General features: G+C 40.5%; 1 protein-coding gene across 5 annotated transcripts in view; it reads right to left on the minus strand.

Moving 5' to 3' along the window:
* LOC122156057 (ephrin type-B receptor 5) overlaps nt 1-22,570 on the minus strand; it is a 67,196-nt gene that overhangs the window by 32,006 nt on the left and 12,620 nt on the right. For 4 of the 5 annotated variants that reach the window (XM_042810516.1, XM_042810517.1, XM_042810518.1 and 1 more), the window contains exons 2-4: nt 19,473-19,723; nt 4,522-4,586; nt 3,184-3,880 (exon numbers count right to left, since the gene is read on the minus strand). In XM_042810516.1, coding sequence (XP_042666450.1) covers nt 3,184-3,880; nt 4,522-4,586; nt 19,473-19,566 — 856 coding nt within the window. In that variant the 5' untranslated portion in view covers nt 19,567-19,723. Of the gene's footprint in view, nt 1-3,183; nt 3,881-4,521; nt 4,587-10,282; nt 10,347-19,472; nt 19,724-22,570 lie in introns of those variants that run through there. The other variant, XM_042810521.1, reaches the window with a different exon arrangement.

Raw genomic sequence — 22,570 nt, forward strand, 5'->3', positions numbered from 1 at the left:
GTGTCCAGGTGGGTTTTGAATATCTCCAAAGGAGATCCCACAAACTCTCTGGGCAGCCTGTTCCAATGTTCTATCACCCTCACTGTAAGGAAGTTTTTTTCTCCTACTTTTGTGGAACTTCCTATGTTACAGCTTGCACCCAATGCCCCTTGTCCTATCATTGGATGTCACTGAGAAGAGCCTGGCTCCATCTTCCTGACACTCACCCTTTACATATTTATAAGCATTAATTATGTCACCCCTCAGTCTCCTCCAAGCTAGACACCTAGAGACCCAGCTCCCTCAGCCTTTCCTCATAAGGGAGACGCTCCACTCCCTTACTCATCTTTGTAGCTCTGTGCTGGACTCTCTCAAGCAGTTCCCTGTCATTCTTGAACTGAGGGACCCAGAACTGGACACAATATTCCAGATGCAGCCTCACCAGGGCAGAGTAGAGGGGGAGGAGAACCTCTCTCGACCTACTAACCACGCCCCTTGTAATACACCGGAGAATGCCAATGGCATTCTTGGCCACAAGAGTGCAGTGCTGGCTCATAGTCATTCTGCAGTCCACCACGGCCCCCAGGTTCCATCTCCTTACACTGCCCTCCAATAGGTCAGTCCCCCACCTATACTGGTACAAGTATACAAAATGCAAGACTCTACGCTTGCCCTTGTTATAATTCATTGTCTCCCCATCCAACTCAACACCCTGCCCAGGTCTCGCTGGATGGCAGCACAGACTTCTGGTGTGTCAGCCACTCCTCCCAGTTTTGTGTCACCAGCAAGCTTGCTGACAGTGCACTCTATTTCCTCATCCAAGTCATTGATAAATATATTGAAGAGTACTGATCCCAGTACCAACTCTTGAAGGGTTCTCCAGGAAGAAAATAAAACAAGATTCCAACTTTCCCTTCTCTTCTGTATCCTGCCATTCTCCTCTCTGATTGTTTTGCAAAAGAAGAAATTCTACTTGGATGAAGTGAAAAGTGAAGCTGGCCCACACCATATCAGCTTGAGGGCTGACTTAGATGTCTTTTCACCATTCTGTTTAGCTGGAGAAATTTGCCATATAGTAAGAATCATCAGGCACTCTTAAGAAACTAATGAAAGAAAGAATATCTTAACTGATGGTAGGAAGCAGAGAAGTAGAAGGGCTTTCTATCTACTTTGAATGCTTCTTGCCAGATTCTTAGTACTAAATAAACAGGAAACAGTTGTTCCAGGAAGGACTCCATGGACATCCATATGGGGAGGAAGAAGGCAGTGCCCACACTCTTCTACTAAAGAAGAGACTTTATTATGGAATTTGCTTCTCCTTCCTATCCCTAGTTCACTCCTTGGTCCTGATAAAAAGAGCTCTATGCAGGACATTCAGTAGAGGTCTGCTCTTAGACTACTGCTTTTGCTCTGTTATTTCACACAGAACACTATATAATCACATATCTAATCCTTTAGTTCTTAGGAAGAAGTGAGAATATACAAAGAGGAAAAGTACTGGGAAAGACACTTTATAAACAAGAGGACAAATTGAACCAGCTGAATGTTTTTTTCTTTCTGACAGGACAGCAACATATTTTTAGCATAAGACTTCAGGTCTTCAAGAGTTTACAAAAAATGTGAGGAGAAAAATCATCTTCTAACATTAAGGATTACTAGTTGGTTGTTTTTTGTTCACTTATTCTATGCTCAGGAAGCAATTAGTAGGAGTAATGTTCTGAGTCTGAAAAACTGTAATACTTAAAATATTTGACTATTCTCTATGCCCAGCTCCTGCAGTAGTGGGACTGCAGGGGAGTGTCTGTGTTTTGAAGCGTACAAAAGCCAGAATGTTTGAAAATCTTTAAGATTTTTTTTAAAACCCTCATTTTTCCTTGCCTATTCTAATTTCCATAGTGTTTGAGTGCTTACAACTACTACTTGATACTAAATTTTTGACTGGTTTACCTGGATTTTGGATTAGTCGCAGTACTGATAAAGACAACAATGCTAGTGCTATTTAGAACCACTATATGACTGATTGAGTTTTCTCTTTTAAGAGCAGTACTGTACGAATGTAGCTTTCAGGAGCAAGATAAAAAGAGACACACATTTTAATTGTTCTCAAAGAATAAACAAATAAGCAGTACTAACTTTAATTCCTTTCATAAATCTTCACCACAATGAACTGTGTTTTAATAATGTTATTTTGCATAACCCCAACACTGCAAAAAAACAGAAAGTGAATAATATATTGACAACCATTAACAATCTACTGGATTTGAACTTTGTGTTAACCAGAATACTTGTACTCTCAATGTCCCAGTCAAACTCTTATTTGAACAAATTACAGTCCAACTTAAAAATTGTGTCTGTGGCTGAAAACAAGCTCCACATTACATTTAATGTTTTAGAGTACTAACTGTGGTGTAGCAACATTATATATTGCTGAGATGCTGAGTAGATACATATCAAAACCAAGGAAGGATGAAAATGACATTATACATAATATATAAGCAAGATAAGCCACAGTTTGGTCTAATGGATTGACTTGAGATTGAAATGGGAAGACAGTCAACATATTAGACTGGGTAGTCAGGTTTTGGCCAAATACCATTACTTAGAGATAGCCAATTTATTCTACTTACTCTTAGAAACATTTCACACAATGTACCATCAGCCTCAGGGCAGAGTACATTAGAGATCTAATAAAAAAACAGTTATCACTGTTCCTTACCAAGTCAGGCTCACAGATCTCTGATCCATTGTTGCATGATCAGGATGCTGCCATTTCCCCTTTCTTTTTTTAACCACTGGTTTCAACAGCACCAACAAAAGGGCCCAAGATAGTTAGGATGGTAGGTTATGTTAGATTTGACCTCAGCTCTGCTCCATGTGACACCTCTACTGTAATATTGTTGCATATTCATAAAGAAGTGTAACCACATTAGAACCGTCTAGTTACAAGTTCTCATTCTGGAAATATAGCCCAACAAACTCTCTCTGGTTTCAGTTTAAACTTGGCCTGAATGGAGTTTCCAACTGTGTTCCTGGTTCCAGGACATGGTCCCTGATACTGTAGTCTGAGGAACTGGAATCACAAGGAGAAGAAGCTGCTAGTAATCATTCATTCTCTGTGAGACATGATTGTGAACTTCTGACAAATGTTATCACAGGAAAAGAATAAAAAAGTGCCTACATAAGGGGGGGGAAATGGCATCTCACCTTGACAAGCTTGTTCACTGTCAACAGATTGGTAACCAGCCTTGCAAGAACATCGTCCAGTGGCCACCATCCACTCGCCTTCTCCATTGCAGTGCAACCGAACACCTGAAGACCCAGTTGTGCTTGCCTCTTCAGCATTTGCTACACACGTCCCTGGTGACTCCACCAGTGAGGTCTTTTCTCCTCCAGCAAAAGTTTCAGGGAAGGAGGCAAATCCTTTCACCACAGCTGGACACTTGTAGAAAAAGACCTGGACTGCCACCAAGGACATACAGGCTCCTGAGTCCTGGAAGGCCAGGTAGAAGCCATGCTTTGTGAGTGGCCCAAAGCTACGTACTTTAACGTTCATCCTTACCACCTTCCCAGTTCTGTCCACCTGGGAAAAGCTTTCATCAGCTGCAATAGTATCCACTTTGGTCCAGGGGCCTTCGTGCCACTCTGGCAGTTCCTGAGAGGCTATGTCGACATTTGACTGGTGGTAGTAGAGTGTGAAAGTCTCTTTGCAAGTAGAGGCCACAGTACGCATGCTGGCACAGTCTCTCACTGAGAAATGTAGGCGGACATGGACTCGGTGGGCTCCACGTCGCTCTATGAAGTGCGTTCGCAACCAGTTATTTTGACCTGGTTCATCCATGTTACAAACTTGAAAGGTTCGGATCTGGCGCTCCTTATCATCCCGGACACTTACTTCTTCCCACTATAAAGAGAAAAAGAAGAAATGATATACAAAATTTAAAAAGGATTTCAGCGTTCAACTATGTCAGAAATACAGGACAGGCCTTCTCCCCTTTCTTTCTTCTTGCTGTGTTTATGGTAAGATTTGAACCTGCTGCTGTCATATGCAAAACAACACACTACGCAGGACTGAGTATGACCTCGTAAAGAAGAACTGTTAAAGCATTTAAGAAAAAGTTGTTTTGAAACATAACTCATGAAAAATTGTCATGTGGCGTTGAGAATCTTAAAGTCAGAGAGTCGCATCTTTCACCACTACTTCCCTATCTCTACATGCATAACACAGACAAGACAGAGAAACGAGATCACTATGGAGAAAACATTAATGCATCAGTCTCTCCTACCCAACTCCATTAGTTGCTCTGAGCAGAAGGCTAGAAGAGACCTATTAAGTATTTTAGAAGCAGAGAGAAAGGCAATGGTATCATACCCAGTATCATCTTCTTTTAGTAATGTGGTTTGAACAAAATATGTTAAAGTTCTTCCTAAGTAAACGAAACCATAAAACAAGTCTTGTTTATTCCAGTCTCCCTTTCTTCATCAGCTACATGCACACCTTCCCAGCAGAGATAATGTCATAAAAAGGGCAAAGGAAATGCTTACCCCATCAGGAGGGTGAGAGGTCCAGCCAATCTCTGAGGTTTCTCCAGTTGTATCCAGAAGTATTTCTGTTTATATTAAAAAAGATTAAATAAAAAAGTATGTTGTGCTTTAGTCAGTCTAGCATCTTATCTGTCCCTCACAAATCGCCTTTAACAATTAAAATCAAAGAAGCCATCTCTTGTAGAGAGCTTCTACACACCCAAAATATACATTCATATTTTGAGATTAAATACAATAGCTTACATCTATATTAGGAAATTAAGCATGCCCAACACAGAAGCATGGGGCACGTGATCATGCCTATACCATGGTTACTAGGTTGTTTGGAAATATTCTGGCCACACAAAATCTCTACCAGGCAAAGTGAAGCACAGTCACATTATAGAATAGTTATTGTAATGAGCAGTACAGGGGAGAACACTCTCCTTTTCGAAAGGAGAGCAGAAAGGTTAATTACATGAACATATGCCAGGCTTTCCATAGGACCATGGTTGTGCATACATAAATATGGACACTAAGCCAAAACATGTTTGTTTCCAGCTCTGGAATAAAATTTCTGTGGTGGGAGTTTAGGATGATAACTGAATCTGTAATGTATTCACTTTGTTCTGGAATAGGGCATTAGGCCACAAGTCCAGCTTCATCAGAAGCTCAGTATTAAACAGCCTCTTGCATTATTTGCTCAAGAGTAGAGTACATGCAAAATTTCACAGGCCTAACTTATTCCCTGAACTAGTCTGCATTTCCACTGAATATGAATCTACCACTGGAGACAGGTACTAGATTTCACTGTTCTTGGAGATGGTGTTCTCTGTTCAGGAACAAAGCAATACAGAACAGATTGTAACTGTGCAAGCTATATATTCAGTATTCTCCAGCAGTTTATATCAGGTCTGTAAATGCCCTGGAAAATACTGTTAGGCAAGCATGTGTAATTTTCTGTGTATACTTACAGTGAGACATGGAAGAAAAAAAAATCAGTCAAATAGACATTGACATGTGTTGATATACACTGTACAAGTCAACTTTTTTTTTTCCCCTAAGTTCTGGAAAGTCACTCCTTTTCCTTCACTTACTTAAATTTCAAATTTTCTGTCTTTCTATTTTGTGTAAAAGAAAAAACCCAGAAAATACTGGAAATGAGAAACAACTGCAACATCCCGTTTATTTACATATGGTATTTATTAATTATCTCATAAGTGTTTTTTAAGGACATGACTACCTCATCTTTTATTCAGACTTCTATTTTCAGATTATGGATTGCAAGTTTCACTATCTGTGATCCTTGGGATCTGATCCACATTAGCTACAGAATGGTTGGGGTTGGAAGAGACATAAAAGTTCACAACAACTTCTCACGGCAACCTGTTTCAGAGCCTCACAAACCTCATAGTGAATAATTCCATCCTAATATCTAATCTAAATCTACCCTCCTTTAGTTTAAAGCTATTACTCTTCAATTTATCACTACGTTCCAGAATAATGTGTTTTTCCCTGCCTTTCTTATTGGCCCTCTTTTACTACTGTCAGCTCGTTGGTTGAACTCACCAACCAATATCCCAAGTTCTTTTAATCAGAGTTGCCTTCAATCTAGTCTCCATCCATCCTGTATTTGAGCTTGGGATTGCCCCAGCCCAGGTACACCACCTTGCACTCGGCCTTGTTGAACTTAATAAGGTTCACAGCTCAAGACTGACAAGGTTCCTCTGGATGGTATCCCCCTTCCAGCACGGCAACTACAACACACAGCCCGGTGTCATCAGTAAACTTGCTGAGGGTACACTCAATCCCACAGTCTATGTCACCAGCAAAGATGTTAAACAGCACCAATCCCAATATTGACCCCTGAGGAACACCACTAGTCGCAGGTCTGCACTGGAACATCAAGCTGTTGATAGCAACCTTTTCAGTGTGACCATCCAGACAATTCCTAACTCACAAAGTGGTCCATCTGCCAAACTCAATTCAATTTGTAGACAAAGGTACTGTGTAGGAAAATGGCAAGTGCTTTGCACAAGTCAAGGTAGATGGTGTCAGTTGCTTGTCCCTCATCCACTGAGGCATTTCTCAGTTACAACCCCGATACGAGCCTCCAGTAACAAAAACCACTTCTTTAGATAGTGCGTCTAGTTGGTAAATGAGTGCCTCAATATCTCTGAAGAAAGTTGCCTACCACTATCACCTGCTGCCTTTTCTTAGTTGTACTTGTCAACCTAGGAGTGGACTGGACTGTACTAGTCACCTCCAGCATCTCTCCTGATACGAGAGTTGAGAGTCTTTCCTCTTCAGCCTGCAGAGTGGTGAAGCAGATCTGCAATGGCACCTCAAGACTCAGGGGAAGTACCTTCTTCCTGCTAGGCCCTGCTGTCCCAAGCCATCCCTTCTTCCATCCCTCCATGTTATTGCCCCCCCCGTCTGCTGTGTTCCAGTGGGGGAATTTTTGGTTGTTTGGCCATGAAATGTGGATCCATTGCAGAATGCATTTGGCACAGGCTATCTACCTCCTTCTTACATTCCCTAATGTCTTGCAGCCTTCTCACCACCTCCTGGTGCAAGCACTTGTTTGCAGGATATTCTCTACTTCGGCACACCTTTTGCAGGTGTAATCAGCTACCTGGCTCAGGAGAAAGGTCTAGGTACTTTCTGCAATCTGAGGACTGCGTTGCAATGAAGTAAATGGTGCAGATCTCCCACCCAGAGCTGCATTCTTTGCTCTCAGAAAAGTGCCCACCATTCTGCCTTGAGTGTTAGATTGGATGAGTGCCCTTGAGCAGTGCAGATGCTTATGACAGTCCTAGCTCCTGGGTTATACATACTGTGAGTCTTCCCCCTTGGCTAATGGAATGGTCCTCCTTCAAAAAGGGAGAAATCAGCAGAAAGAATAGAGTAGAGCCATTCTAAGGAAAACATCAACAACTGTCTGTGTTTATCCAGATCTCAGCTTTCAGCAAATCCTAGCACTTATGTTTCATACATGAATTATTTCTTAGGATTTTCCGAGGAGCAACCGCAGTTCTCAGCTTCAAAAGCAGTGTAAAACATCCCAGCTGTCTTGCCAGAAATGGAAAGAGCTATTGCTTATTGCTAAGCCAGACCTCACTACAATTATCTAATAGACTTCATGAAATGCTGTGCACCTTATTACTCAAGCTAAGATAGCACATTTGAGGAGAAAATATCTGAGAAATGCCTATGCCTTCTTGAAGCATAGTCCCTGTCCAGGTTGTCCCAACAGGGGGACTTCACATTCCCCAATGAACACTACTGACTGAACTGCACAGACTGAGGGACTGCATGTCATGTCTTGTCAATCCTTCACCACTGGGTTCCCAGGCATGTCTTTGACATGCTGAAATAACATGAGGTCATTTTTAAGTAAAGAATGATTTTTTTTTCTCCTAATCATTTCTGAGTGCATCTGTTTTACCAAAGTGTAATGCAACTATACTGTGGAAAATCTGGGAGAAAACAAAAGCAAAAAATATCAGTACAGGGAAAGATAGATAAAAAGTAAAAAAAGTCAGAAAAAGAGAGAAAACTGAAAATACCTGCTCAGTAGCTTGGGTTCTGCCATGACTAGTGGAAAGCATATTTTCCAGATGGCTTCTCATTAGTAAGCAAGGTATGTTTTATCAAGCACATGAATATTCCACATACAGAGGCTGCCTGAAGCACATAACTGTACATCTCACAGTAAATATTTTGTTAGGAATCATTAAAAAAAAAAAGTGCACAAAAGTCCCTTTGTGTTTCCTCTTCTCCTACTGGTTATATGCCTCAAATCAACTCCCCAGCTCCACTGGCTGTACACACTCATAAATCTAACAAGCTGTTTAATTCTGAGAACAACTGACACAGTACAGGTCATGTTTACATGGCTAAAAACCCTGCACTTACAGAACCATATGATTGTATGCAGTCTGTCTGCTAGGGTTTAGGAGAAGATTAGGTGGCATGGGACAAGGCCATGACAAGGGACTGTTACAGCATTTTAACAGAGTAGATGATTACATGCCGGTGTGCAGGTGTAAGCTTTCACTCTGCCAGTTCATTAGTACTGATGTATTAGTCCATATTCTCAAGGTGCCAAGCCAGATTAGTATTCTGCTGTGCTTCAGCACACTCAGCAATGATCTGTTCAGTTGAATTTATTGGTCTGGAAAAAACAACAAAGAAACAAACAAAAATATGCAAGCAAACAAACAAACAAGAATTGGCTTGCACCATTTCTATCTCATTCAAAACCAAGGGTCTTGTAATCAGCAAATCACTCCCAGGACCAGGACAGTCCATGATACTAAGGACATTTAATTAGGTAACCTCAGAGCACCAAAGTAATGATATTCCACACTGGATTAAAATTGAGGAATAATCAGGATATCTGAGTAATCTGGAGTTTTTCACAAGATTTCACAAGAGGTGATGAAAATTCTCCCTTGACTCCTGCTTTAATCTTACTATTTTTAGCAAGTATGAGATTCCAGTTTCTTATGGAGACTGTTATTTTAGTTTAAAGAAAATAAAAACAGCTGAGGAGAGATTCTCCTACATTTCTGTTCCCTAAATTAAGAAAAAATATGATCTTTAATACAACAATCAAACAGTACTCTTCCTAAGGCAAGTTCAGAATTAACTATATATGCATTTCAGTGTTTTCTGCTCTTACAGGCTAGAAAGGGTAAAAAATCCCGAAGATTAGTACTGGCAGCAGCCTATTCTTAAAACACAAACCAATCTCCTTATTTGCATTGTATAATGATGTCAATATCAAGCTCAACTTGGCAGAGACTGGAAGCCACTACTACTGCTGACAATAGGCATATTAATAATCTTCTTCAGTGTTCAGGTTATTCAGTGCTTTCAGCAAGACCCTGAAATATACTGCCTGAGTTACAGGCAAAATATTGCCCTGTGGCAAAAAGATGACAGTTCACCCAAGGATGACTGACTCTGGGACAACATCCTCGAAGGCAGAGGTGGCCTAATAGCTTTCTGGACTGAAACACATTTGTCCTCAGCATTTGAACAGTAGAGTGGTGCAAGGGGGAGTTATACAACCCAAGTTTAGGCCAATCCATAGCCAGAGATTAAATCTGATCTTAAGAAGACAAAGAAACAGTTCCTTTACCTGTGGTTTTAGAAGGTGGTGCTAAGAATGATCAAACCATAGAATCACAGAATGAAACAACATGGAACAGAGGTGTACAAGTCATATTGTCCAGTATCCCTCTCAAGACCAGGCTAGATTACAGTAGATTGCTCTAGGTCTCATCCAGTTGAATTCTGAGTATTTCCAAGTTTACATTGGTAAATAAGGCAAAGGGTACTAACACAAAATATAGCCTTCAGGAAATTTGCTTTGCTGTGCCACTGAATGCCTAAGCAGCACAGCCCTCTGGATTCACATACTTCTTGAAAATAACTGAAATATTACTGGGCGTTTTCTTCCTTTCATGACCATGTCTAAACATGAAAAAGGGGAGAGACTGTGAATATTCTGAGAGTTCTGGAAAGGGAAACCATTTTCTGGTCTTGTCTAAAAACATGTTGTTAGGTTCTGCTTAATCCAGTCATCTGTCAGAAGCAAGTCTGATCCAGCTCAGTGTGCCCAAGTTTAACCCAGTGGTTGAACGTTCCCCGGCTCCAACCAGTAGCAAGGCTGAGTGTGAATTCTCAATAGGCACATACACACAAACATGTAGGCATTACACATAGATATATATGTCTAGCCAAGAAGATCAGCACAGACAGAAACACTCACCAGTCATGACAGCACCACCAATGGCCTCATCCTGCTCACCTTTCTGGTTGGTCAGGATGCAGGTCTGTTAGTGGGAAATATATATATGTATTTATATACTGTACAGATCCCTGAAATAACTGTCCTCAAACATCGACCGCTCAGTAACTGACCTCTAGGTATATGTTTTGTCCATTTGCTGGCACCTGAATGTATGAGCACCTAAATCTTGCATTCCCCACTCCAGCTGCTTCTATTCAGACACTCTTGCTCACTGATAAGCATACATACACATACAAAATAAATGCACAGGCACACCCTCTGTGGATTCTTCCAATTGTTTGGCTGCAACAAACCCATGCAGTGCTACAGATTTGGGGCAGAGTAGCTGGAAGACTGTGTGGAAGAAGTGGACCTGACTGTGTTGGTTGACACTCAGCTAAACGTGAGCCAGCGGTGTGCCCAGATACCCAAGAAGGCAAATGGCATCCTGGCACGCATCAGAAATAGTGTAGCCAGCAGGAGCAGAGAAGTGATTGTTCCCCTGTACTCAGCTCTGGTGAGGCCGCAACCTCAAGTATTATGTTGAGTTTAGAGCCTCTTACTACAAGAAAGACAGAGACCCTGGAGCATGTCCAGAGAAGGCCAATGAAGCTGGTGAGGAATTTGCAGCATAAATCTTATGAGCAACAACTGAGGGAACTGGAATTGTTTAGTCAGGAGAAGAGAAGGCTTGGGGAGACCTTCAAAGAAGGTTGTGGTGAGGTCGGGGTCAGCCTCTTCTCCTATGTAAGTAGTGATAGGACTAGAGGGAATGGCCTCACGTAGAGGTTGATGTTGGATATTAGAAAAAAATATATTCTCCAAAAGAGCGGTCGGACACTAGAACAGGCTGTACAGGGAGGTGGTTAAATCACCGCCCCTGGAGGTGTTCAAAAAACATTCAGATGTTGTACTAGGGAACATGGTATTCTGGGGAGATATTGGTGGTAGGTGGCCAGTTGAATTGGATCATCTTGGAAGTCTTTTCCAATCTTGGTGATTCTATGACAAAAAGGTAATTTCACTTTTTTTTCCCCTTCAAATAAACTGATATCATTTCAAACTTCCTTTGTACATTACAAAAGTAAATGCTGTTTCATTTCATTTCCCAGATGGAAGGGACATCTGGGAGCCATCTCACCCAACTCTCTCCTCAAACAGGTTGCACAGATCTATGTTAGGACAACCTTTTATATTTCCAGGGAAGGGGACCACACAGCCTCTCTGAGTAACGTATTATTTTGCTCAGTTACTGCTAAACAGATGTTTCCTGATGTTGGGACAGAACCTACCATGTTTCAGTTTGTAACCACTATCTCCAGTCTTGTCACCTAACACAACTGAAAAAAGCCTGTCCTCTTTGCGTCTCAGGTACTTACATACATTCGTAAGATCTCCGTGAGCCTTCTCTAAGCTAAAAACTCCCAACTCTCTCAGCCTTTTCCCATAGGTGTTTCAGTCCCCTTAATCACCTTCATGGTTCTCAATTGGGATGGGAAAGCTTCTCCAGAAGCTTCGTATTGTTCTTTGTGCTGGGAGACCCCAGAACTGAACGTAGTACTCCAGGTGTGGCCTCACCATTGCTGAGAAGGGGGGGATCACTTTCCTCAACCTGCTGACAATACTTTGCCCGATACAGCCCTTTCCTTGCAACAAGGGCTCATTGTTTATACATGTTCAACTTGTTGACCACCAAAAATCCCAAGGTGTTTATAACAAGGCTGTTTTCCAGATAAACGGTCAGCCCTCAGCATGTATACTGGTGCCCAGAGTTGTCCCTCCCCAGATGCAGTACATCACATATTCTGCTAGTATGCTACTAGTTACTGGCCTCTGTCTAGATTTTGTGCCACTGATCACAGCCCTCTGGTCCAGAACATTCAACTAGTTTTCAATCAACCTAACTCATCTGCCCATCCAGTCTATCTATGCAGATCTTTTCTATGAGAATCGTATGGGAGACAGAGTCAAAGAAAGTCCAGGTAGATAATATCCATGACCTTCTCCTCATCTATGAGGTTAGTCATTTAATCACAGTAGCTTATCTTGTTGCTCAAACGTGACTTTCCCTTGATGAAGCCACACTATCTACTTTTGACAATTTTCTTCCCTTTCACATAGCTTGAAATGATTTCCAGGATTAACATCTCCATCATATTCCCAAGTATATGATACAGTTTCTTAGGTCCTTCCTCTTGCCCGTCTCAAAGACATGAGTGACATTTTCTTTCCTCCAGTATTCCAGCATTTCTCTCCATTATCATGATTGATCAAAGATTATCAAGAGTGGCCTCACAACTACATCTGCGAGATCCCTCAGCACTCATGGGTGCATTCCATCATCACTCTTAGACTTTTGAATGTCAACTTTGCCTAAGTATTTCCTAACCTGACTTTCTTCCACTAAGGTTATATCCTTCCTCCAGTCTTTCTCCCTGGTCTCTGGGTCTCATGAAGGCTAATCTTGCTAGCACAGACTGAAGCAAAGAATGAATTAAGTGCCTGAACATTTTCCATGTCTTGTGCTTTCAACTCATTCAGCAAAAAGCCCAGATCTGTGTTAGTCTACATTTAGTCACCAGTGTTCTTACGCAAGCCTTTTTTGTTGTCTGACACCCTTGGCCAGATTCAATTCTGTTAAGTCTTTAGCTTTCCTAGCTTTCTCCTTTGACAGTGTCTCTGTACTCTTGTAGGTTACCCATTCTTCCTTCCACTCTGTAGATTTTCTTCATGTGCTCAAGCTCGGTCAGGAGTTCCTTGTTCATATCCATGCTGGTCTCCTAGTGTTTCTGCCCAATCTCCTATTCATTGAAAGGGACTGCTTTTGAGCTTGGAGGAGGTGATCCCTGAATATTAACCAGCTTTCCTGGGCTCTTCCTCCCTGCAGGTCCCTATTCAACAGGATTCTTCCAAGAAGATCTTTGAAGAGATCAAAGTTTACCGTCCTGAGATCCAGAGTTATGAGCTTGATTTTCACCATTCTGCATGCCCCAGGATACTGAACTCCTCCATCTCATGATAATTGCAGACAAGGCTGTCTTTGACCTTCACACTTCCTTTTTGGCAAATATGAGCCTAACAGCTTTCCTCATTGATTCCTGTCACTTCCAGGAAGAATTTATCATCAATGCATTCCTGCAGCCTCCCAGATTGCTTGTCTTGTTGTGTTGTCCCTCCAACAAATTTTAAAGTTTAAAGTTCCCCATGAGGTTCAGAGCCTCATGAGCCACCTGTCTGTTGAGGGCTTTACTTACTTTTCTTCCTGGTCAGATGGCTAGCAGCAAAAAAACAAAAAAGAAAAACACTACGCTTATCTTCCTTTTAATTCTAACCCTTAACTGGCTCCTCGTCCATCCCCAGGTAGAGTTCTAAGTACTCCAGCTTTTTTCCTCACACGAAAAGCAACAGCCACTACTTGTCTTCCCAACCTATCCTTCCTGGAGAGACTGTATCTCTCCATTGCAATACTTCAGTAACAGGAAACACCTCACCATTTCTTTGTGATTCCAACAAGTTCATAGCCCTGCAACACATATCGAATTCAATCTTGTTAATTCAAGATAATATGTGCATTAGTACACAGGCAATTAACAGGGACACCCCAGTGTGCTGTGTTCCAAGAAAAGGTTGGGGGGGTTTCTCCGTATCAATGCCTTGTAGGAATTTCCTTGCCTACGAGCAAGTGCAGAAGGTGACATTGCTTACACCCTATTTTGTTGATTCTGTGACACCTTCTCAATCACATCACCCTATGCCTTTTATTCTCTGATAATCGCTTCTTCACAAGGCTGCTATTTACTTTCTCTCTCCCCTATATCATTATAAAGCCCCCCCTATGAGGTTAGCCATCCAATTGACAAAAACATCTTTGCCCTGCTTTGTGAGGTGGATTCTATCTCTCTCAAGCATTTTTACTCAGAAGATTAACTTTTGTGTCCATATTTCCCTTTTACTAAGGAGGCACATTAATATAAGAAGTTACCAAAGCAGTATTATCCTCTCTATATCTTAAACTTCCAGAAGACATTTAGAAAGTCTGTCCAATCTTTCAGCAATCTGGATCATTTGTTGTAAAATAAATGCAGTCACATACCGAATACATCACTTCTTTGGTACTGCAAAATGAACTCTGCTTGTGTTTACAGTTGTAAACGTTTATAAATCAAATCAAAACCAATATTTCACAGAAAATTCAATTGTTGGCCTTAATAAGAGCTACTTAATTAATGAGTTATGATTCACTATCCAATATTCTGACTGTAGCTCATCAACCATTTTTAAATTCTGTGTTTCCCTAGCTCTTATGATTAGGAGGGTTAATTTACCAGAAATATTAAATGACAAACTGTAAAGAGAAATACCAAGCATACAGGAGTAGCTACTCACAGAAATAATATTTCTATACATTTTTATTTCATAATTTTTCAAAAACAAGGAAAAACAATGTCTACATTTTTATCACCCAGTATGAAGTTAGAAAAATAACGCTCCCAAAGTTAAAATCTCAGAAACTCTTGAAAAGCCACAGACTCTGTAAAGTGCAATCTTAATGAGAAACACTGAGCAATCTTTTGTCATATAAAGTTAGAATAACAAGTTCACAAATGTCTTTGGTTTCCAAAGCAGTTTTACCTCATACTTGCCATTCAAATTGTTTTTTACTCTACAAATCATGTCTGGAAAATTTTGGATACTTTCCATTCTAGAACTGTATCAAATCAATTCAGCCTAATGACTTCTTTTTAGACATAAAAAATTTATCACTGACAACAGCAAACAATATTTTTAAGAGCACACAAGAACTTCTTTAGTTCTGAGGAGTTTAAAATTCGAATAGGTACCATAAAAGGGTACTGCATTCATTATGTTTGAAAAGCATTCTGCATATATAACTCTTAAGAATGTATAGAAGGCTGGTTTGAATATTTTGTCTATTTTTCTGTTCCATTCTCTAGTTTCTCCTTCTGTTCCTTAACTACCTGTATTAAGTTTTTAGCAATATCGTTTTTCCATTGATAGAAAATTTGAAAGTTTTGTTTGAGAAAAAAATGACTCAGAAAATCTTGGAAAAAATACTGTCTTGACTGATTTTACCCACACAGTCAATTTTCTTCTGCTAGTGTTGAGACGTGTTTCACAATGATAGAAACCTTAGAGTTGGAAGAGATTTTTAAAGGCCACCTAGTCCGAATTCCCCACAACGAATAGGGACACCCACAGCAAGATCAGGTTGCTCAGCACCTGGTCCAGCCTCACCTTTGAAGTCTCCAAAGACAAGCCACCCACAACATCTCTGGGTAACCTGCTCCAATACCTCACCGCTCTTACTGTAAAAGACTTTTATATCTATATGGTAACTGTTGAGTCATGGCTTGAACCACTGATTGAGCACTGGGGAAAGGACCAGGTCAGACCTGGGAGCACAGGTGAATTGCCTTCATCCGTGCAACTGTAAGGGATGGAGCCTGGCTGCACCTTTTAAGGGCTGACTGCCACCAGGAAAGAGTCTCCTTCTGGAGATTCCTCCTGTGAGCCTAGATCTTCAGAGATGGGTGAACAGTCCTTTTTTCCCTCCCTTATAACACCGTTCTATTGTATTAGCCTGTTTGTCATTACACGTCTTGTATCACCTTTCTATCACATTAATCTTTCTGATTGTTACAATATCTAACTTAAAACTACCTTCATTGAGCTTGAAACCATTTCCCCTTGTTCTATCACAACAGACCCTACTAAAGAGTCTGTTTCCTTCTTTTCTGTAGGTTCCCTTTAGATACTGAAAGGCCATTATCAGGTCACCTCAGAGCCTTCTCTTCTTCAGACTGAACAGCCTTAACTCTTTCAGTTTGTCTTTATAAGAGAGGTGTTCCTTGAATCATTTTCTAGACATGCTCTAACAGATCTGTGCCTCCCCTGTATTGTTCAGATGTATCCACATCTGAACACAGTACTCCACGTGAAGTCTCATCAGTGCAGAGCAGAGGGGCAAGATCACCTATCTTAACCTGCTGACCATACTTCTTTTGATGCAGCCCAGGATATAGATGGCTTTCTGAGCTGTCAGGACAAGCTGCCGGCTCATGTCCAGCTTGTCATCCACCAGTACCCCCGGTCTTTTTTGGCGGGGCTGTACTCAGTCATTTTACTCTCTAGCTTGCATTGGTAGTAGATGTTGCCTTAATCCAGGTGCAAAACCTTGCATTGTGAGATTCAGTAAATCCAGAGCTTTACCTGGGTCCACTGCTCAAGCCTGTAAGTTCCTCTGGATGGCAGCCTATCTCTCTACTGTGTTGACTGCACCCTACAGCTTACTGTTATCAGCAGCCTTGCTGAGAGTGCACCCGATCCCACTGTCAGTGTCATTAATGAAGATATTAGAGTATCAGTCTCAGCACTAACCTCTGGGTTAAACTCATCACCCTTATCCATGCAGTTATTGAGCCACTGAACACCACTCTCTGGCTTCAATCCTGCAGCCAGTTCTTTGTCTATTGAACAGTCCACTCGTCAAATCCATATCTTTTCAATTTGGAGAGGAGGATGTCATAAGGTACTGTCAAAGGCCTTACTGACGTCCAGATAGATGACATCAGTGGCTCTTCCCTTGTCCATTGGTGCTGTTACACTATCATAAAAGGCCATTAGGTTGATCAAGGAGGATTTGCCCTTGGTGAAGCCATGCTAGTTCTCTCATATCACTTCACTGTCTTCCACATGCTTTAGCATAACTTCCAGGAGGATCTGCTCCATGATTTCTCCCAATAGATGTGAGACTGACAGGTTGATAGTTCCTGGGAACATCCATTTTTAAGAAGGGTAAAAAGGATGAGATATTGTCTTTTTTTCCAGTCACTAAGAATATTGGTATTTTAGAGTATTTTAGACACTAAAGTATTTTTGTAAGATTTCTTGAAGACCAAAGTGAATATTCTTTATATTTCTCAACTTAAATCTCTAGTCTGAAGTTTCAAGTTTTTACTACATATGATTGCAAGTTAACAGAATGTCTATGACCCTTGTTTCTTTCTTATGGATAACTGCAATAAACCAATCGTATTCTTTTTACATGGTAATCATCGTTTACTTTCCTTCCACTAATGCATAATTGTTATTTGCCTTTTGACAACAACAGAAATACATCTGTGATTCAAATGAGTTTTGGAGTGTGAACCCAGGATGACATAATACTATCACGACGTAAGATTCTGTCTTCCCTGACTGAGTTGAGGATTGTATTTCAGTTTATGGACAGCCACACTTCTTAACTGCCCTATTCTATCATACATGTGATCTGTGAAGTTGCATGGCACAATATTTTCCTAAAGTCTGTCATGACTGAAAGATTACAGGAGAGATTCTAAAAATGTTCTTGCGGGCACCACTGTGTTACTTCATATTTGGACATTTTCCCTGCTTTCTGCATCTCAGTTCCCTCTACTAGTTACACAAGCATATAACACTTACTGTACTTTTTAAAATAATGTAAAAAAAATCAGTAATGAACAGTTTCATGTATTTAAGGATTTGTTATATTGTTATTTCCTCTCTGAACTTCCCCCTAGTTCCCCTCTGCTTCTATTAAGTGAAGAAATAATTTAGCAAGATTTCCTCTTCACTGTAAGAAAAAAACAAAACAAAACAAAACACTTTTTCTATCCATTCTTTACTGGCTGTTTCTTAGATCACCACTGCTCCCCTTTCTGTCCCTCCAGGGCTTTCCTTCCTTGTCCCCCTTTGATTCTTCTCCTTTTTCGGAAGCTTTCATGTGTGCGAGAGATGAGCATTCATCACAGTGCAGTGCAGTTCAGTGAGCACATGCAGCTGCAAGGATACTTCTTCAAACAAATAGGATTTTTTCAAAAATACCTCTGATTTTCTACATCTTACTCCCATAGCTGCCATCTCATATCCTGTGCTCACAATCCTCCCTCCTATCATCTATTCTTTCTTCTCCTCTTTTCTTAGTTTTTTTCCCCCCTTTCCTAAATTTTCTGTCTTCTCATCACTCTTTTTTCCTTTTGTCTCCTTTTCTACTGGCTTAACACAGGCAACCTCCTCTTAACGCAAAGCATTCTCTCCCTGTCTATTTTTTGAGACAAATGATTCAGATGGAGGGGCAAAAATTCCTGATTTCAGCCCTCTGTATGTTGCCCTGTTGTTGTGGCTTTGTGATATTATTATTTTTTTGTTGTCAGTATTTCACATCATAACATCATGCAAAGCACTGGGAGTTAAAGAGTTAATGTTCCAGTTCCATGGACCACTGTTTCTGGGTGCTTGGTTCTCAGAGGGGGAGGGAAGGGGCTGCATTCCCCAGAGGGCTTTGCGCCCAGAGGAAGAGAGGTGGAGCTCCTAGCAGCCCAGGAGCCTCTCTCTTTGTTTGCTGCAGAGAAGTGCGTGCTGCCTTGCTGCTTTTTGCCTGCAGCTTTAGAGTAAGGTCTTCGGTTTGGACACTCTCTCTCATTTTGTTTGATTTGTTGGCTCCAATTCCAATTAAATTGTGTTCTATTGTGTTATTTTGCATTCTGATATCATGTTTAGTAAGTTAACATTCCTCAGATCATTGCCACTGCTGTTTTTAGACCCATTTAATATCTCCCTGCCCTTCCCCCTTTTCCCCTTTCCCGAGTACGGGTTTGTGGGTCCTCTGTCTCATTAGTCACAGGACCAAGCCAGACCAGCCTGTGAACCACTGACACTTTTCTTTTTCTTTTCTAGGCCTCTGGGCCTGCTGTCCCCATCATAGACACAGATAGATCTAGAGACAATTCCGTGACATCTGTAGAACAGTATAAATCTTCAGAGACTACTTCACTAATATGCAGCAAGAACAGGAACACAAGAACCAAATACATGCAAAGCATGAACAATCAGCTTATTCCTGGGGCAAGTAGGTTTATTATTTAAGACCTTCACTTCTGAAGTAGCCAGTAGTCTCACTAATGAATATTTCTAGTTTTTCATATGAGTGTTGTCCTCTCTAGATACAACATTGCCCTTTCCTCTAGAATCAATATGAATACTTTTTTATATCTCAGTAGTTAGTGATCACCATCATAACCAAGAAAGACATTTGTTTAATGATCATCTTTAGTAGAACAAGCATCCTGAAAACACCTTTTTCCTCTAAAGAAAATTATCTTAAGAATTACATGAAATTGATTCTTACCTTCTAGCGAAGTGACTAGATGAAAGAAGCAGACCATCCAGAGCCAATCCATTCCTGACACTCTTCTTGCACTGATGTCAGCATTAGAATCCATGAAGATTCTCTGTAGACTCCAACATATCAAATAAACACACACGACTCGCTTGAATTGTTCAGAGGTTGCTTGGAATGCTTTGGTACCTTTGAGTGTTTTGGAACCAGCCCGTAAACCGTTGACATCAAGTCAAAGCAGAGATCTTCACACTGAAATACTGGTTAAGGAAAGACAGAGATGGAAACAAAAGTCAAGTCACAATAATACAGACCTGACATTTATAGACCTACTGTATAATTCACTACTGAGCTACAGGTAAGAGAGTGGCAAAGACCCAGTACATACTATATTCCCATACCTCCCACCCATCACCCTTCATTCTCAGTTGTTTTGTATGCTGCCAATAAACACAGATTCTGAGACATTCATGGCATCAGCAAGAGTGGATTTCCTAGATGATATACAGTGTATTCTTGAGTCTTAACCATTTATTTGTATCTTCGGCAATGTACTGTAAAAGGTTTCCATTCCAATTCCTCTGCGTTGTTTCTAAATTCCACCTCCTGTAATAACACTTTGGCAGTAACCACGACAGAAAAATTTTCATCGTTTCTGATAATACAAATCTGCATTGTTGACATATTTCATTGTAAAAGTAACTACGTTTCAAAAGCATGAATATGTCCATGTAAACATCTTGCTACACAACAGTACTGAAGATGGACAGCATTTTTTTTCCTATAAGTGTGTCATTAGTCAGGAACCAAGCACAAATGATTTTTAGGTCAAACAGCGAGCCTGCATCACAGCCAAGAAAAGACTACAAATCCAAATTTACTATATTAGTAAAAAACAGGTAAACAAAAAAGCCCATGACAACAATGCTATTAAGTACCTGACATCAAGGCTGCTCTCACAGCGAGGGAAAGCGTGGAGCCTAATCCAAGACTGCATTACATCAACCCAGTACAACAATTTTACTAAGGAAAGTGTTTCTGGCCCTATCTGCCCAATTCGCTGAAAACCGGGAAGCATGGCTGAGATAAAGAGAAAAATATATATATCAAGCAATATAAATAAGAAACGGTCTAGTAGCTCAGCTGAGATAGGGAAGGGAAGAGTTGTAATTGAAAAAGGGTAGGCTCAATGAAATTATCTGAAAACCCTGCAAAGGGGAGACTGAACAATTTTCAAGTGGAAGAGAAGCAGCAGCCTGGAAAGTATGAGATCAGGCAGTGGAGTGGAATTTGATTTGCTTTGTTAAAGATGAACAGAAATTACCATATGAAATGGGATAGTTCTCTCCTGCATTACTCCTACTAAGAATTCAAAATACCAAACCAGAAGCATCCTGAACATCAGAAAAAAAGATGCATGAAACTGAAGGGAAGAGAAAACTTTGATTCGAGGAAGTTATTTACGAAGAAAAGAAAATCAGTTACACATGACTGAGTAAAAGTGAAGATTACACAATGAGATGGAGGTAATGTAGGTGCTATGTATTAGTTTAAGAATCTTGTAAATACCACAGGAGAAAAATATCACAATACAAAACTAAAAAGGAGAAAAATTTCAGGCAGAATGATCAGAAAACCCTCCTGTGTCATCTGAAATCTGGGAAGAAAACTGTAACTCCTATGTGGTGTTAGAAAGCGGCCTTCCTTTATTCCTCAAGATGCACACACACCAGGTGACTTGAGGAGCAAGCGCACCCTCTCCGAGTTCATGTTCTAGGTTTCTACAGTTAAGACATACATATGCAGTACATTGGAGTACATATTCACTTTTCCAAGGTTTCGCAGATATGTGATAATGTCTCTTTGGGCATGCTCAGTTGTACTGAGGGTAGTCGAGTGGCCACCTACTTCCCCTTTTTTCACCATCAGCTTCGTCACTGAAACCTCTCACTTGCTTTCATCCACTTTTCCCCAGTATGGAAAATTTCAGTTGCTTAGTAGGCCATAGTGAGCTAATTTTTGAAAAACAGCGTACGTGGAACCCAAGGAAAATGTCCCTGCACATTTTCAGGTAGAAGATAGAAGTATTCTATTGTGACTCCAATACTTCTTGAGAGACAAAATCATTGAGACAGAAGATAAAAGTATTCTATAATGACCCCAGTGCAAAATTATTGAGGAAAAACAAGGCTGATCACTCACTAAAGCTGAAATGAAATGTTTCATAATATCACTTATGGATTCCTTTCACCAAATGAATATATTGGTTCTTAAACTGATGTACTAATCCCTATTGCTAAACAAACCAACCTGTACTGCTAGCACACAGCAGCGTCTTCCAGAAAAAGGCTTGCAGACTATTCCTTGAGCTACCTGAAACAAGACTGCCTGTCTGACTGCTCTAGGTGCAAATATTAATACTCAGCTTCTGCCTCCCAGCTAATCTCCAATGTTCTAATACCCAAAAGGCCTTTTTCAGGCCAGACAAATTTTACGATATAGGGACTTTTAAACATTCATTTTGAAAACAGATAAATGCAGAAATAAAAATCAAAAATTGAAGAAATATCTTTTCATTTCCATTAGTGGGATGGAAGCAGTCCACTGTTCAGACTATTTCAGTTACACTGCTTCTGAATGACAAAGCAGGAAACAGAACATAAGTTTGCTCTGGCTACAGATATTTCATCCTAGCTGTGAAATTACTGTGCAACATGTAAAGAGCAAATCAGATTGCTACTGCAAAATAACTAAGCAAGTCTTCCACCATGAAGCCATGGAAATAATTCTGTCCCCAAAGAGATCTTTTGTTTCTCCTTTCCTCCCTGCTTGTGTATCTATGCCTCTTTCAACACGTGTCCAATTTACTTTACTAGGTCCTGTGTCCCGTAAATTTTGGGACTCTTTATAATGCACCATATGGCTTCTGTCTGGACTATACTCAAAAGTTATTTTTCCCCCAAATTAATTGTGGCTAAAGCAAAAAGCTAGAGTTAGTTTAGCAGTTAAAAAGGTAAATCTGTCAGATTTTTCGATTCTGCCTCTTCTACAGCCTGATGAAAAAATGGTTTTACCACAATGAAGGGTAAAGGAGAATATCAACGAAG

The sequence above is a fragment of the Centrocercus urophasianus genome, unplaced genomic scaffold (genome assembly GCF_019232065.1).
Source record: "Centrocercus urophasianus isolate 14NV4802_14NV808 unplaced genomic scaffold, USGS_Curo_1.0 seq_12, whole genome shotgun sequence".
Taxonomy (NCBI): Eukaryota; Metazoa; Chordata; class Aves; order Galliformes; family Phasianidae; genus Centrocercus; species Centrocercus urophasianus.